The following is an 18,494-nucleotide window of genomic DNA, read 5'->3' as shown; positions in this document are numbered from 1 at the left end:
TCAAGTGTGCCTATTGTGCAATCTGTTTGTCACATGGCCATTTTCCATTACTAAGTTAAAGGTAAAGACGAAATTGATTACAAGTTGAAAATAATAGGAACCAAATTAACTGCTATAAAAATGTAAAGACTAAATTGATTGTGACTCCAAAATGTAGAGACCAGAGACGGAGTTAGGACTTGGAGTTATAAAGGGTAGCTCGCTACTGGTTACTTGTAGTAACTCCAGCCTCTAGCTTTGCTGCTTAGACGCTGAAGGATTTTTTTTTCTTTTTTTTGGTCTTTAATGTGTGTGTTTGTTGCTAGGTAAAGACAAAATTTGCTAAAAAAATTTTTAAGCGTTGGGTTGTTTGTTTTGGGTAAAATTTACTGATTGAACTTAATTTTTTTTTAGTTTTGCTATTGGTAATTTTTGTGGTTGCGATAATGTTTTTGGGCTTGTATATTTTGTTTTAGATATATAATTTCTTTTGGCCTTTAAAAAGAGAAAAATATTAAGGATACAAACTTGTTTTATAAATTAACAATGTTAGTAAGTAAAAAAATTATATAAGTGGTGAGCCCAGATACAAATTAATAAAAATTTGCTATCTCAACACTTTGTAAAAATATTATAGAAAAGTTTGTTACTATAGTATTACTCTTAAAATAATCAATGATATAGTTTGGGGAGCAAAGTGTAATTTTATAAAACAAAATTGCTAAAATTAATACTCATATATATACTAATATTTGAAAATAAAAATAAAAAAATTAGGGGGCCATTCCCCCCCAAAGTCCAAGCTTAGCTCTGTCCCTACTAGGGACCAAATTAGTGTTTTTGCTTCTTCTTCATTCTGTGTGTGTGTGTGTGTTTATCCAACCAATGTGTTCATTTTCGTTTTGATGAACTAATTGTGTTCATTTAGACGTCATGGGTAATTATCTGTTTATCCAACCAATGTGTTCGTTTTCGTTTTGATGAACTAATTATGTTCATTTAGACGTCATGGGTAATTATTTCTAAAAAAAATTGTGTGGTTGAATTCAACTAGATAATCTAATATACTGTACCTAAGATATTATATTTAAGTTTGAGCTAATATTAAAAATCTTGACTCACACAAGCGACTTACTAAGATTATGACACGTGTGATTGCAAGCATAAGTACAAAGAAAATGTGCCATATATAAAAAGGGGAAAATTACACTTTACTATCCTAAACTATACACCAGATTACACTTTGCACCCTAAACTATTTGAATACACACTTTGCAACCTAAAGTATCACACCCCTACATTACTTTTACAGTTAAGTTACACAAAAATTAATAGCACATGACTTGCATGTGATTTTTCTTAAGTGGCACATTGTTTAAAGACCAAAACACCCTATTTACAAAAAATTAAAAACAAATGCTTATTTATTTATTTATTTTCAGGTCTTTCTCTCTCTCGCATGCGTGCAGGAACACAAGCACTACAAATTTCGAAACCTCCGCCAGAAACGTCTTGACCTTCAGCGATTGCCTCCGTACCCAAGTCGCCACAGTGTAGATCGGCGTCTTCACTCCCTTCATTGCCTCTCTCTCTCCTTGACCCTTCATGTACGTTGGTTTATTAGTTTTTTATTCATGTAGGAATTGTAAACAAGATAGTGTTTTTGTTTTTTGGGTTCAAATCTCAGAGACTCTTTTTGATTTGTTGAGTTTGATTTAGTTTTAGTTTTATTTATGGGTTGGATATTAGGGTTCAGTTCAACCACTTCTTCTTAGTCCTACTATCGTTCTAGTGCCCAGCTCACTTAACAAGTCGTTGATTTAATGTATGAAAGGAGTTCCTGGACACATCTAAAAGTGGACTTCAAAGACCTGTTGGGCAAGAGAGAGAAAGACCTGGAAAAAAAAACATTTTTTTTAAAATTTTTTTGTAAAAAGGGTATTTTGGTCTTTAAATAATGTGCCACTTAAACAAAATTCACATGCAAGTCATGTGTTACTAATTTCTGTTTAACTTAATAGTAAAAGTAACGGTGGGGTGCGAAATGTGATAAGTGTGATAGTTTAAAGTGCAAAGTGTGCATTCGAATAGTTTAGAGTGCAAAGTGTGCATTCGAATAGTTTAGATTTGTGCTCTCATTATAATGTTTACACAAGTTTGAAAAAAATAAAAGAAATATCACTATAGGTTATCAAATTGTTTACATATAAACTAACCTTCAATATTAGAAGAAGGCTCTGCACTTGCTGGATATGCACCCTCTTCATAAATTGCATTCTCCAACTCTTCATAATTAAGATATGAGTCTTCCTCTTCCACAAATACCCAAAAATCAGTTTTGTCAATACTTGCATAATCAATGGGGTCAAAATTAAACATTTTGTTGTAAAGCCTACATCATAAAATGTCATGCTCATTATTGGAATTTGAACATAATTAGTAACTAACAATTACAGTATATAAATGACTTCTTAAAAATTAATATAATGACAAGATATAGCATTTAGTTACATATGTCTCAATCGCAAGTTATGATGAACAAACACAAGATTATTGAGCCTTTGATGCTCCAACCTATTTCTCCTCTTAGAATGTATTTGGTCAAATAAACTCCAACAACGCTCACATCTAGAAGAGGCGAAAGTTTGGCTAAGGATCCTAATTGTCAATTTTTGCAAGTTTGGAGCATCAGCACCCCACAACTTCCACCATTCATCTAATTTTCATAACACAATGTAATCTAATATTAATCAACATAAACAAACAAACTTTCAATTGAATAATCACTTCAGTTATTCTAATTATAGTGACAAAACTAACTTTCAACATGAACAAAAAAAACTAAGATTTGTTTATAGTATTAAAGTAAACTAATTAATTCTCACCTGGATGAGTGGTCTTGCTTGTTGACAATGCAAGATCTCTATCAAAGCTCCCAATATGGTCTCTAAAATATTGGGTTTCCTTTATTACCTTTTCTTGGTCACCATCATATTTTTTCCCAATGTAGTCCAAAACAGCCATATTTTCACTGCTGGTTTCCAACAAAAAATTCTCCTCATCATATTGAAAAGTGGGATTTAACCAATATGCAGCAGCATGAAGATCTTTACGCAAATGTTTGTCCCAACGGTTTTTTATAATTGAGGTGTATGGCTTGTACAAGTGCTTCCTCATTCGGAAGATCTTCTTGATTCCCAATCGTGCTCTATACATGCCCTCATACACATATCCTATTGCAAGCCTTTGATTAGAATCAACAATCCGTAACAAACAAATAAGTGGCGATGAAATCTTGACAAGAACATTAATATCATCCCAAAAAGAATTATCCAAGATGATAGAAACTGCTTCTTTTTCCTTTGACTCTCTTGCCAATCTATTGTCCACAAAGAACTTGCTAGTCACTAAGGCTTGCAAGTCATGCTTATGCACATGAATGCTTCCAAATGAAAGGAAAGTAGTAGCAAATCTTGTTGCTCCCGGACGTACAATATCTGTCCAACCAGGTTTATTCCTCAACCAAGCAATCAAAGCCACATGATTATAAATAAAAACTGTAACTTTGGATGCACGTTTTTTGAGACTATCCACATGAGACATGTCTCCCATATCTTGCAGCACAAGATTCATGCAATGTGCTGCACAACGAGACCAACTAATAGTTTTATACTTTTCACACAACAATTTACCAGCAAATTCATAATTGGAAGCATTATTATTAATCATGTGAACTATGTTTTTTGGACCAACCCATGTAACTATTTCATCAAACAATTTAAACAAGTTTCTGGTACTCTTCACAATCTTTGAGGCATCAACTAATTTTACAAATACCATTCCCCTAGGACAATAAACGAGAAAATTAATCAATGACCTATGTCTAGTATCTATCCAACCATCAGCCATAAGTGTACATCCAACTTCTAACGAATGCCTACGTTATGAGTCAACCAACAACTGAACCTCTTTCTTTTGATCCCTCAACAAAGGGACCCGTACAGCATGATAAGATGGACCTTTGTAACCAGGACCAGCAGCAGCTACGACATCAATCATCCTTTGGTAGTACACTGAATTCACTGCATTAAAAGGAATGCAATTGTCATACATCCACCTTGCAATAGCCATATCAGCTTGCCTCACATTTTCTTTGCTTTGAAACACACTTTTAAGACCAGGTTGAGCTCTTGGAGTAGTTCTTGGAGTAAAGTAATTATCCACTGGCTTTGTACCCTTTCTTTTACCTAAAACAGTTTTTTTAGGCAACCCACTACTAAATACTTCTTGAACATCTTCATCTTCATCTTCTTGCATATCACTATTTGTAGAAGGCACACTAAACATTTCTTCTTGACATTGTTTCTCAGTTTTTTTCTTCATCTCAAACGCCTTCAAATATTCCAACATTTGGTATCTCACATCATGAGAAACCTTTTTACACGATCCAATATCACCTTTTATCCCCGCAAGGTGTCGTTTCATCCTATTAATACCCCCACCTTTATATGTTTGCCTACAATACACACATGTAAAAGTATTCCGTCCCTTCTCATTCACCCTAAGGCTAAAATGTTCTCAAGTCGGATCAACCTTTTCCCTTATTCTTGAGCTAGACTCCACTACATTGGAATCAACTTCATGTGATGGAGTAGACCCAGTCTCTATTTCCATTTTAATCTAAAAGACTAAACAACCAGTCAAATTAACAAACTAATATACATAGAGTCATAGAGTCAAAGAATCACAAATTCACAACTTCATACAATTTCTGAAATTCACCAATTTTTTACAACAAACCCATCACCCCAAATATCCAAATACACAATTGATAGTCCACATATAGCTATATATATATATATATATATTCACAAACACAAACATATATATAATCTCACATGCAATTATCACGTAACATAATTGATCACAGATTATTTTACACAATAAATTGGCCAAAAAATATAAATTGACATAAAAGAAAGAAGAATTAAAAAGGATAAAGTACCTTGCAAGAGCAGAGTCGAAATGAGTTGAAGTTGAAAAATGGCAGAGAGTGGGACTTGGAGCAACGACGACAAGGCAGAGTGTGATTGAGAGAGTGAGTTGCGATTTGGGCAGCTCGTGGTGGCCGATGGCGATGAGGTAGAGAGTGAGAGTGGCAGAGAATGATTGAGAGAGTGAGCTGCGATTTGGGCAGGTCATGGTGGCTGATGGCGATGAGGCAAAGTGAGAGAGAGGTAGAGAGTGATTGAGAGAGTGACTGAGTGAGCAGAGAGTGGTGGCTGATGGCGATGAAGGAGAGAGGCAAAGATGAGAGATGAGAGTGAGCAGTGAGGGAGAGGTAGAGAGTGATTGAGATTTGAGAGAGTGAGGTGAGGGTTTCAGGGTCTTTATTTGTGGAACGCGTATGCCCATAAGCCCAAACAACGTCGTATAGGAAAAAAAAATAGAGAAGAGAGTCCAACGGTGCCGTTTAAGGCTTGAAACATAGGAACCATGTGAACCGGTCACAGTTCACAAAACCTGGCGATCGAACCGCGGTTCACAGAGTTTCATGCTTTTTTTGCATGGAACGGTTCTTCACCCTAAACAAACCGTAAATCTGAACGATTCAAGTTTTTCCCGGTCGGACTGTATAGTTTGGTCTAGGTTTAAAAACCTTGATTTTCACCCCAACCAAACACACACTTACATTCAAGAAAAACACACAAGTCTCCTCTCACAAATGTCATCTCTATTTGTATTTTCTTTTTAGTTTCGTATGGTTTTACAAGGTGTTCATGCGAGTAAGTAGTTTACTTGTAATTTGTTGTTCTTTTCTCATTATTATACTCCGGCTTTTTTAAATTTCCATCAAGTTCTTCATTCTTAACTTGTTTGATCCTTAGTATTATGTCATCAATCTCATTTGCTGTTTATATCAATTTGTTTGTGATTGCATCGATTTGCTTTGTCAACATCCGGTTTTAGTGTTAGTTTTAACTGCTTAGTTTCTTCGTGATGCTTGATAACTTTTTATCTCACTTAAGACCTAGCCATTTACTTTCTATCGATAAATGTTACTTGCATTCTTTTTAATATTTTCATTGATCTTGTAAAGTCTTCTTATTTGAGGCATCATTGAAGCACATTACTATAAGATATAAAGTCAAATAAATAAATTAAGTTTATAAGCAAATAAATCGATGTCTAGCGCATATCAGTGATATATACTTACAATCCCATCGATAAGGAAAAATTAAAATCATATCAAATAGTAAGGTTTTAAAAAGTTGTACTTTGTACATAAACAAAATAAGCTTAGCCAAACTCACTTGATCACTTTAAATTTTATTTTATTTTATTTTAGTGTTAAGTGCATTAACATCTTAAATAATAATAAGAAGAACAACAACAACACTAATTGAAAAAATAATATCATGTTTTATGATCTATCCATCCATGAAGCGTATTATTTGAGTTATTCAGCAAATAAAAAATAAAAAATTTAACACTAGATATTGAGTTGCCTCTTTTAGTATTCGGATGCTCACAGTGAAAGGGGTGTGGTAAAGGCTGTCTTGTACCTATCAGATTCTCTGATTTGTATCTGCCAAAAACCACTCTTCATGTCAAACTTACTGAAAACCACTGCTCTCCAAGGTGTAAGAACCCAATCCCAGTTTAGTACCCCTTGTTACACAGCCAAGCAAGACTCAGTTGCTGATCAAGAAGAAGACAGTACTAGTCAAGATAGTCAAAAGCCTCCTTCACCATGATCAGGAACTAATATGAGAGATCCCTTTCAGCCAGAAATTGAAATAGATCATCAACTCCTGGTGATAAAGAAAGAGTTCACCCCTGATATGGATGCCTTAGGTAAAGAGTTTGACTCAGAAGAAAACAAAGTCAAGAGAGAAGCCTATAGAGCCAACCATGCCAGAGAACAAAAGATAGAAGTTTTGGGAAAATGGAAAGAATTCATGAAAGAGATATCCAGCAATGTCCCTTTCTTTGAATACTTTGAGAACCATTTTGAATGGCATAAGAAATCTTGTGTCATTACCAAAACCAACTGGACCACAGAAGACAACAAAGGAGTTAAGAAAGTTGTTAGGTCTAATCATCCTCCCCAGGAAGCCATACTCTTTAACCACCGTGGTAGTGAGAATATAGTTGCCTCTCCCTTCAAACACCCAACCACTAAAGAAAAGGTTGTCAAGAAGGTAATAGAGCAAAACAACTATACCAACCAGTGTTTAGGAGTTATAAGTAAGCAGCATGATAGAATAGAAGATCGGATAGACAACAAGGTTATCCTTCAGCCAGGAAACCCTAGTAAACCTATCCAGACCTTAGAAAAGCCCTTAGTCGAGCTCCCATATATATATATATATTAATTTAAACATTAAATGTCTCAATTGAAAATACCAAAAAGTGTCAACCAATTAAATTACAAAACTCTTGTCGATGAATTGAGCTGGATTAATTTGAAGATTGATCAGATTTTGGACGTCGCCTATATTTGATGCTTGACCTTTTTGCGTGAGGGGTTCAAGTTTTGGTTTGTTTCGTTTTTTGTTGTAATTAAAGTTTTTTTTTTTTTTTTTTGTTGATGGGTTGAAGTTTTATTAATTTATTTAATTCTAAAGTTTCTATTTGGATGGGTTGAAGTTAACAAAAGGTAAACAACATATTTGCCTTATAACTTATGCTTTTGAGCATAGTTGTCAAAACATGAATCGTATCGTAAATCGATTTTTGATTTCTTCGTATCGTATATCGTAAGATACACAAACACTTAATAAAATTTATTATAAAAAATTATAGATATATATAAAGAGTATATTCATTATAAATTTTGAATATATTCAACTAAAGACTAATATATTCATCATTTATATAATAATATTTAACAAGCTAATTAAATAAATCAAACTAGCATGTATTTATAACATACATATTCAAATTGCTTAAATTCAAAAGTGGTGATAATATATTACAAATGACCCAAAAATAATAATTTATTTTCTTTATATTGCCTAATCAACCTCATCTAAGTCAATGCTATCATCATGTTTATCATTTTGCAAACTTATTTCTTTACTAAAATTTTCTTCATCACCGTTAACATTTACTATCTCTTCTTATTCTTTTTATTTTAATAATTAAAAAAAAAAATCTTCTTGGCATTCTAGTTTATTGGATTTATAACAATAATGACAATAAAATAATAATTATATTATCAATTAATATCTTACTCATAGTATAGAAAATAAATTTGTAAATATTAAAGTAAAGTATAAGTGTGTACTGTGTAGTCCAAGTTTTGTAAGAGAAAGAGAGGAAAAAAAAAACTTATGAATATGTTATTTTATAAGACTAAATTAAGTAACATAATAATTTTGTATTAAAAACATGTCTAACAACTTGTTAGATTCAAATAAAAGTATAAATTTTAACAAAAAATCTCATTTTAAAGTATTTGTCTATGTATTATAGGATATGTACAATTTTACGATACAATTCATACAATATGCACGTTATATCGTACGATTCATAAGCACTTACGATACATTGATACGACATAGAACTATTTACATATACACGATACGATATGTATCGTATGATACTGACAACTATGCTCTTGAGTATGACCTCATTGCTAATGTATCTATTTCATTAGAGTTTGATACGTTTTCTTTGTTAAGTAATAACTTAATTCATCAAAACAACTTTTTTTTAATAGAAAAAAAGGGTAAATTGCAAATTACACCTCTAAAGTTCGGGGATGATTGGATTTTACACTTTGAAATTTCAGAATTTGGGTTTTACCCCCTGAAGTTTGGAGTGTTTGGATTTTACACTATGATGTTCTAGAATTTGTATTTTACCCCCTATAATTTAGGATTGTTTGGATCTTACACCCCCAAATTTTGAAATTTTAGAATGTAAAATCCAAACATCCCAAAACTTTAGGAAGTAAAATCCAAACACTTCAAAAATATTTGAGGTAAAATTCAAATTTTAAAATGTCAGGGTGTTAAATTCAAACATTATCAAACTTCAGGGGGTAAAATCTTCTGAAACTTTAGAGTGTAAAATTCAAGGGTAAACTACATAAATGGTCCCTAACATTTTCACCAGATTTCAATTTAGTCCTTAACCTTTTAATTGTGTTAAATTGGTCCCTAACCTTTTAATGTCGTGTTAATTTAATCCTTGCTGTTATTTATTGGATGAAAAAATCTGACGTGTCAAACGGCGTAAAAAAAAAAATTTATTGCCACATCAATTACCTAGACTAACATGTTAGCATTTGTAATTTTATTTTATGAAATGTTAGCATAGTTTTAAATTAGAAAAAAGAAAAAAGAAAAAAGAAAAACAATAAGTGAATCCCTAACTCACGTCTATCAACAACAACAAAAAATCCCTTTCCTCAATAAACAACAAAAATCCCTAACTCATAGTCACGATTGCTTCACGTTTTGTCCTCTAGAGAGAAAGGTGAAGCACTATGGTGGCCAGAAATTATACCGAAGGTGATGACTGACGGCAACGATTGGATCTAAAGGCTGACGGAATCACCGATCTGCTGGTAATATCTCTCTCTTTCGGTATTGGGAACAATTTGTTCTTGTTATAATTGTGTTTGTTGGGGCCGGTCAGTCACTAGAACTATTAAATGCAAGTTAATTGGGCCTGTGGCCCATCCAAGGAGGCAAACCTGCCCGAGGAGGCCCATATCAAATTAAAGGGGTAACCAAACGAAGGGAAGAGGGAATATCATGAAAGGGGAGTTCAGTATTCGTCCGAGGACAAAACCCTTCTCGGCAATACGAGTCTGAGGATGATCAGGACGACATCAGGTAACAAACAGATCTCGGAGCTACGTCACCACTCAATGTGGGATAAAGGGCCAAAGGTGGGAGAGAGAGAGGGCAAACAAATATCTACGGTAACAGCTGCCTCCGCATTAATTGTCTCTCAACCAACTCTCTGGCCGCATTAATGTGGAAGTGATGCCTGAACAGTGATGAAGCAGCCTTACAGCTACTAGAAGGAGGTTTTAGAAGATGTTAGATAGGACAGAAAGAGATCCCCTGAACCCAACCTACACGTGTGTGGTGAAGATGGAATAAAGAGGGCGGTATATAACGTGAAAAGAGGGCATGCAGGAAGGGGATCGGAACATAGAGAAGAAAAAAAAGAGAAGACTCAGGAAGAAAACGTGAAAAACAAGAGAACTGTATCTATTTCAAAGAAAAACCGATTGTTGTATCAGCTCTGATCCATCAATAAACGTGAGGTTGAATCTTTCTATCCTACGGAGGTTAATCTAGTTCTTGAACACCCACGCTCTAAAATTATATTGTTTAGGCCTTTTTACGTGCGAATCCAATATCATTTTTGGGTCGTTACAAATCGAGTCCTTACAATTGGCGCCGTCTGTGGGAAGAGTTTGTATTAACTTAAAAGACTTCCGATGCAACGTTTATGATGGAGGAAGCAAGTCCACATCATTAAGCGGTGGGACTACATCAGGAGGATGCCAACCCACGCCAAGCAAAGTTAAGGGGCTCCTAGCATGGTGATCCCCATAGGAGTCTCGAACGGAGAGAAGGCCGTGAGGGGAGTGTATGTACAACTCATACCACTAGAAGTCACTCTCGTGGGAAGAGTCACGTCTCCCATGCCAAGCATGACGGGAATCTGCAACGTGAGATTGCCGATTTGAAGAGAGAGTTGCCCCATGCCCGGCGGGAACGCTCCCCCCCTTGCTCCGAACCATCATCCGAGGAGTCGGATGGAGCTAGTTATAGGCGGAGATCGAGAACTCTGCCAAGCGAGACTTTCTCCTATGAGGAGGAGCACTACCATCGACGTAAGTGCAGAAGTCCACCTAGCAGGGGCTTGGGTAACGATGCCATGAACAAAGCCTTGAGTCAAATTTCCAAATCGCCCTTTACGAGAAATATAGACGACGCAGTTCTTCCTCGGCAATTCCATCAGCCTACGTTCTCCCTATTTGATGGCCGGTCGGACCTGGTAGAACATGTAAGCTATTTTAGTCAGAAAATGGCTATCTACTCCAAGGACGAGGCTTTGATGTGCAAGGTTTTGCCATCGAGTTTGGGTCCGGTGGCGATGAGATGGTTCAACGGCTTAAGGGCCAATTCTATTGAATCTTTCAAAACACTGACCTGGGCTTTTAGTGCTGGCTTTATTACATGCAGCAGGACTCCTCGGCCTTTGGGGTCTTTGCTGGCTATGTCTATGCGAGAGGGCGAGACTCTCAAGACTTATTCGGATAGGTACTGGGAAATGTTTAATGAAATAAAAGGAAAGAACGATGGTGTGGCCATAACCACTTTCAAAGCTAGCCTCCCAGCCGATCACGATTTAAGGAAATCCCTGACGGGTAAACCTGTTACCAGCGTGCACCAGTTGACGGACAGGATAGATAAATACAGAAGGGTAGAAGAGGATCAACTTCAGGGAAAAAGGAAGGCCAAGGTGATCCCTCAGGAGAGGAGGGATTTCAGGTCGGACCGTTATAACAATAACCGACCCCGGAGGGATTTTGCCGGGCAGTCGGGTTCGGCAGACACCCAGGTGGTTAATGCAGTATTTCGAGAGCCAGTGCAGCAGGTTTTGGAGAAGATAAAGAATGAACCATTTTTCAAATGGCCGAACAAAATGGCGGGAGAGCCTAGGAAACGCAACCCGAACTTATATTGCCACTATCGTCAGGATCATGGGCACACGACGGATAATTGCAGGAATTTATGGGACCACTTGGAACAGTTGGTCTGAGAAGGGAAATTAAAGCAACTCTTGCATCACTCCAATGGTAGGGTGAGCCAAGCAGGTTCAGAGATGCGTGGGGACGCTTCATCAAGACTTCCTCTGGGTACGATTAACGTTATCTTTGCGGCCCCGGGGAGGACTAGATCTTGCCCTTCCAGGGTACTGTCGGTGTTCCGATCCCCGGCCGAGAATCATTCCCAAGCATTAAAGAGAGCCGGGGTGGACGTCCCCCTGATTCTGGGCTTCTCGGATGAGGACATGGTTGGAACCATACAGCCCCATGATGATGCTTTGGTGGTAACGCTGAGAATTGGCGGGTACGATGTCAGAAGGGTGATGGTCGATCAGGGTAGCGCTGTGGATATAATGTATCCAGACTTGTACAAGGGGCTAGGTTTGAAGCCAGAGGATTTAACAACCTACAAATCCCTTCTAGCAAGTTTTGAGGGAAGGATGGTCACTCCCAAAGGATTGATCAGGCTGCCTGTACAAGCAGGTACGGATGTGGTGCAGGTACGGATGTGGTGGAGGTGAACTTTATTGTCGTCAATGTTTTTTCTCCGTACACGGCTATCATGAGCAGACCTTGGCTTCATACCCTTAAAGCGGTCTCGTCTACTTTGCATCAGAAAGTGAAGTACCCATCCGGAGGCTAAGTGTTGGAAATAATAAGGAGTCAGGCAGCTGCTCGGCAATGTCTAGCAGCGGCTATACAGGATCGGCCAGAAGCAGAAACCTCGGCTACGGCCGACAATGAATTATAGCAATTAAAGCCCCCAGCATTACGCTTGGATGAACCAGCCGATGGGGTAGAGTGTGAAGATTTGGAGAGGATAGTCGTTGCTGGTGATCCGGAAAAATTCTTCCAGGTTGGGGCTAAGTTGCCTTTGCAAGAGATGAAGAGGTTGCTGGAATTCCTCCGAGCCAATATGGACGTGTTTGCATGGAACCCGTATGAAGCCCCAGGGGTGGACCCGAATTTCATTTGTCATCGACTCAATATCAATCCCGCCGTTATTCCTAGGAGGCAGCCTCCTCGGCGACCATCGAAGGAGCACGCCGAGGCAGTTAGGAGTGAAGTTGCCAAGCTCAAACAGGCGGGGGCTATCAAGGAAGTTTTTTATCCTCAATAGTTGGCCAATACGGTGGTGGTAAAAAAGAATACTGAAAAATGGCGGGTGTGCATGGACTTCACGGATCTCAATAAGGCTTGCCCCAAGGATCCATTTCCCATGTCGAAGATAGACCAGTTAGTGGATGCAACCGTGGGTCATCCTAGGATGAGTTTCTTGGAAGCCTTCCAAGGATATCACCAAATACCGCTGGCCGCGGACGATTAGGAAAAGACTGCTTTTGTAACCCCAATTGGGAACTACCATTATAAGGTGATGCCATTCGGTTTGAAAAACGCTGGATCTACCTACCAACGCATGATGACGAAAATGTTCGAACCACAACTTGGTAGAAGTATTGAAGTTTATATTGATGATATAGTTGTGAAGAGTAAAGTGGTTTCCGAGCATGTGGAAGATCTCACGAGTATCTTCGGGATACTGAGAAAACATAAGTTACGCTTGAGTGCTTCAAAGTGTTCCTTTGGTGTGGGTTCCGGGAAGTTCTTGGGGTACATGGTGACCCATAGAGGAATTGAAGTGAACCCAAATCAGATTAAGTCCATTAACGATTTGCAAGCACCTCGGAATCCAAAAGAAGTGCAGAAACTGACTGGAATGACTGCTGCTTTGAACCGATTCACCTCCAGGTTAGCCGAGAGGTGTCGTCCTTTTTTCCGTCTATTGCATAAGTGGCAAGGATTTGAATGGACCGAGGAGTGTGCTGTGGCATTCCAACGGTTGAAAGAATACCTGTCCAGGCCGCCTATCATGTCTAGTCCTGAAGTGGATGAGGTGTTGTTTGCTTATCTGGCGGTTGCCCTTCATGCAGTTAGTTTCATCTTGATACGAGAGGACAGTGGTGTCCAAAGGCCAATTTACTATGTGAGCAAATCCCTCCATGAGGCCGAGGTGAGATACTTGTCATTAGAGAAAGCCATCTTGGCGGTGGTCCATGCAACATGCAAACTTCTGCATTACTTTCAGGCCCATACTGTGGTTATCTTGACCCAACTACCTCTTAAGTCCATAATCAGAAGTGCAGACTACACGGGAAGAATTGCTAAGTGGGGTACGATTCTAGGTGCTTTCGATATCAAGTACATGCCTCGCACCTCTGTGAAAGGCCAAGTCCTTACCGATCTGGTGGCCGAGTTTGCCGAGTGCCCAGAAGAAGTTAATATGAAGCAAGACAACATGGATGAAAAATCGGTTAGCCTAATATCCACCCAAGGCGGTTTCGCTTGGAGGGTGTACGTGGATGGGGCAGCAAACCAACGGGGAGCAAGGTTGGGATTAGTATTGATATCCCCCGAAGAGGTCATCATCGAGAAGTCATTAAGGTTAGGGTTCTCGGCTACTAACAACGAAGCGGAATACGAAGCTTTGTTGATGGGAATGAATATGGTCCAAAAAATGGGCGGAAAGGTAGTGAAATTATTCTCGGACTCGAGGTTGGTAGTCGACCAGGTGAGAGGAGAACTGGAGGCCCAGGATCCGAGGATGCAGGTGTATCTAAGCCAAGTTAGGCGTGTGCAAACGAAGTTTGAGTCTTTCGACTTATCGTGTATTCCCCAAGGTGAAAATACTCACGCCGACTCCTTGGCAACCCTTGCCACCTCCTCGGTACGGAATTTTCCTCGATTGATCATCGTTGAAGACTTGCCCACCCCCATGTCACCAGAAAAGGACGTTTGCCAAGTGTATCAAACAAATCTGGTGCCGAGCTGGATGGATCCCATAATAAAATTCCTTGAAAGTGACATATTGCCCTAAGAGAAATTAGAAGCTGAGAAAATACGGAGGGAAGCTCCTCGGTACTGGTTATCTGAGGATAAAAAGTTATACAAACGGTCCTTCTCTGGGCCATACCTGCTTTGTGTGCCTCCTGAAACTGCAGAATCAATCCTAGAAGAATTGCATTAGGGCATTTGTGGAAGTCATACGGGGGGAAGGTCTCTATCCTGCCGAGCCATCACACAAGGATATTGGTGGCCAAATATGCAGAAGGAAGCACAGGAGTACGTTAGGAAATGTGATCAGTGCCAAAGATTCGCTCCAAATATCCATCAACCAGAAGGAGTTCTTAACCCTCTCTCCAGCCCTTGGCCTTTTGCTCAATAGGGGCTGGACATTATCGGCCCTTTTCATAAAGCCCTAGGAAATAAGAAGTATTTGCTAGTCGGCACAGATTACTTCACTAAATGGGTCGAAGTTGAGCCCTTGGCGAACATCAGGGACGTAGACGTTAAAAAGTTTATTTGGAGGAACATTGTCACGCGATTTGGAACTCCACGTACTCTTGTCTCGGATAATGAACTTCAATTTGATAGCAATGCCTTTAGGCAATACTGTTCGGACCTGGGTATAAGAAACAGATATTCCACTCCGGCTTATCCTCAAGGGAATGGGCAGACTGAAGCTGTTAACAAAGTAATAGTCAATGGGCTTAAGCAAAGGCTGGATGACGCAAAAGGGAAGTGGGTGGAAGAATTGCCACATGTTCTCTGGACATATCAAACAACACTCCGGCATTCAACGGGGGAAACTCCTTTTTCCATGACCTATGGGGCCGAGGCCGTCATCCCCCTGGAAACTGGATTCCCAACGCTCAGGACCAGTACATTCTCTTCGGACAATAATGATGCGATGTTAGGGAGAAGCTTGGACCTGATTGAAGAGCGAAGGGAGAGCGCGATGGTTCAACTGGCTTACTACCAACATAAACTCAAGCAAGGCTATGATAGTAATGTGAAGCTGAGGCTGTTAGCCGTAGGAGATCTGATGCTGAGAAAAGTTCTAGGGACCACCAAGAATCCAAATTGGGGAAAATTGGGGCCTAATTGGGAAGGGCCTTATCAAATCACTTCTGTAGTCGGAATAAGGGCCTATTATCTGGAAGACCTAGATGAAAAAGCTGTACTTCATCAATGAATGTAAATAATCTCAAGAGGTATTATTATTAATAAAAGTATTTCAGTTCAAGCTTTTCTTTTAATTTACGTTAGCCGTACATCTTGTGTTCCTACATCCTATGATGTGTATTGAAATGTTAAACAGAAACTAAGTTATGTCAGGTCCTCAGATCACAAACTTGGTGGAAATTAACGTCCTATGATGTGTATTGAAATGTTAAATAGAAACTAAGTTATGTCAGGTCCTCGGATCACAAACTTGGTGGAAATTAACGTCCTATGATGTGTATTGAAATGTTAAACAGAAACTAAGTTATGTCAGATCCTCAGATCACAAACTTGGTGGAAATTAACGTCCTGTGATTTGTATTGAAATGTTAAACAGAAACTAAGTTATGTCAGGTCCTCGGATCACAAACTTGGTGGAAATTAACGTCCTGTGATGTATTTTGAAATGTTAAACAGAAACCAAGTTATGTCAAGTCCTCGGATCACAAACTTGGTGGAAATTAACGTCCTGTGATGCATATTGAAATGTTAAACAAAAACCAAGTTATGTCAAGTCCTCGGACCACAAACTTGGTGGAAATTAACGTCCTGTGATGTATATTGAAATGTTAAACAAAAACTAAGTTATGTCAGGTCCTCAGATCACAAACTTAGTGGAAATTAACATCCTCTGATAGGTATTGAAGTGCTGAGCAATAACTAAGTTGTGGCAGGTAATCGGATCACAAACTTAAAGAAAATTAACGCCCTATAACATCTATTGAAGTATCAAAGAGAAATCTATGAACGGTATTTAATGTACAATCGAAGTACTGGAAACATAATTTTATTCAGTTTTTGAACTTTTATAAAATGCTGCAATTGATTGGAAAGAATACGTGCGTATCTAAAACGTCTTCCTAAGACCCTGTTGTATTAATACTTAACATCTATGTAAGGTTGAATTTATTCAACCATCTAATTGGCTTTATTCCGTGCCAAATTTGCTTGTAATTCAGCATTTAGTAACCCTGTATTTAGGTGGGTTTGTTGTAAGGGTAGTGAGTGAGATAGAGTGAAGTTTGCTCAAGAGTGTGCAAGAAAACAGAGACTCACGGCTGGGGCTCGCGGGTGGACTCGCGGCTGCAAGCCGCCAGAAGCAGCACACGTGCCAAGCATGCTGGAAGATGAACAGTCATGCTAGCTGGAGCACTACAGGACAAAACAGGACAACTGGCCATACGGTTAACTCACGACTGGATCTCGCGACTTGGTCAAGCCGCGAGGTCAAGCCGCGAGCCACCCCTGTTTTGCCAAAACCAGACGTTTCACATTCCTCTCCCACTCCAGTATAAATACCCCTTTAACCCACGATTGAAAGAGAGCTTCCAGAGAGAATTTTGAGAGAGAAACCCTAAAGAAAAACCAGATTGCTTCACCCACAATCTATACCTTAGAGTCTCTTCAAATTCCCTTACTCTCTTCCTCTCCATTGTTAAATCCTTGAGAGGCATTATACCAAACCTGGTTCTCACCATCATCATCTCTGTGAGACAGTCGTTTGGAGTTCTGGGAAGCAGTTAGGAAGGAGCCAATCTTCATTGGTTGATGCTACGGTCTAGTAGCGGAATCTGGGAAGCTAGAAAAGAAAAAGGTTCGGCGCAACCTCGTTGGAGCAAGAAGCTTGGAGGGCTTAGGTGCACTGGGTAGATTAGGCTTGGAGGGTCTATTGCTGTCCTTGTATCCCAACTGTATTTTCTAGTGGATTGATTACCGCTTGGAGGGCGGCGGAGAGGTTTTTCGCTGAGGTCTTCGGTTTCCTCTTCGATAACACATCGCGTGTTGTCTTTGTGTTTGCATCTTCCTTCCTTTCTATCTTAGCCTTTATTTTATCTGCTGTAGTTTTATTTTGTTATGGCTTAGATAGTTGTTTAACCAATTTCATATTATAGCATGTGTTAAGTTTCTGCACACTAGTTGTTTGACATATTGCTTGAGTTGGTTAAGTTGTATTTTGGGGGTCTAAACGTTCAAAGGTGTTTTGTACACGTTTTTGAACTTTCAATTGGTATCAGAGCGGGTACACTGCTGTTGGTTTCATTACCATTGTGTGATCCTTGACTCCCTTTTGAGATGGATAGGTCTCAATCCCTAAATGCACCTCCATATTTTGATGGTAGTAATTATGCCTTTTGGAAGGTTCGTATGAGAGCTTTTCTATGTTCTATTGATGAATCCATTTGGGATGCTGTTAAGATTGGTTGGACAAAACCTGAGGCAGCCAAATCCACATGGGATAAGGCAGCACTTGCTGCATCTAATGCTAACAGTAAAGCACTCAATGCTATTTTCTGTGGTGTGTCTCCAGATGAATTTCACAGGATTTCTCACATTACCATTGCCAAAGAGGCATGGGAGATTCTGGAAACCACTTATGAAGGCACGAAGAAAGTGAAAGACACCAAGTTACAAATGCTGACCACTCGGTTTGAGGAGCTTAAAATGAGTGAGGATGAGTCTTTTGACTCTTTCTATGGGAAGCTAAATGAGGTGGTTGTTAGTAAGTTTAACTTGGGGGAGAAAACGGAGGACTCAAAGATTGTAAGGAAGATCCTTCAATCATTGCCGGAAAGTTTTCGTGCTAAAGTGACAGCCATTGAAGAGAGCAAGGATCTTGACGACATCAAAGTACAGGAGCTGGTTGGTT

The 18,494-nt window shown here is 38.9% G+C and overlaps 2 protein-coding genes across 2 annotated transcripts; one reads left to right on the top strand and one right to left on the bottom strand.

Moving 5' to 3' along the window:
- Positions 1-2,190: 2,190 nt before the first annotated feature.
- Positions 2,191-3,819, bottom strand: LOC126704904 (uncharacterized). Its single transcript, XM_050403892.1, has 3 exons — positions 2,865-3,819; positions 2,491-2,695; positions 2,191-2,371 (listed from the first exon to the last, which is right to left on the bottom strand). Exons 1-3 carry the CDS (start codon positions 3,817-3,819, stop codon positions 2,191-2,193), a joined length of 1,341 nt encoding a protein of 446 aa, XP_050259849.1.
- A 7,221-nt stretch (positions 3,820-11,040) lies between these two features.
- LOC126704903 (uncharacterized) lies at positions 11,041-11,778 on the top strand. Its single transcript, XM_050403891.1, has one exon. It carries the CDS (start codon positions 11,041-11,043, stop codon positions 11,776-11,778), a length of 738 nt encoding a protein of 245 aa, XP_050259848.1.
- Positions 11,779-18,494: the final 6,716 nt, after the last annotated feature.

Source organism: Quercus robur, chromosome 11, assembly GCF_932294415.1.
Source record: "Quercus robur chromosome 11, dhQueRobu3.1, whole genome shotgun sequence".
Taxonomy (NCBI): Eukaryota; Viridiplantae; Streptophyta; class Magnoliopsida; order Fagales; family Fagaceae; genus Quercus; species Quercus robur.
The sequence above is the reverse complement of the archived record's forward strand: the minus strand, read 5'-3'. Positions and strand labels throughout refer to the sequence as shown.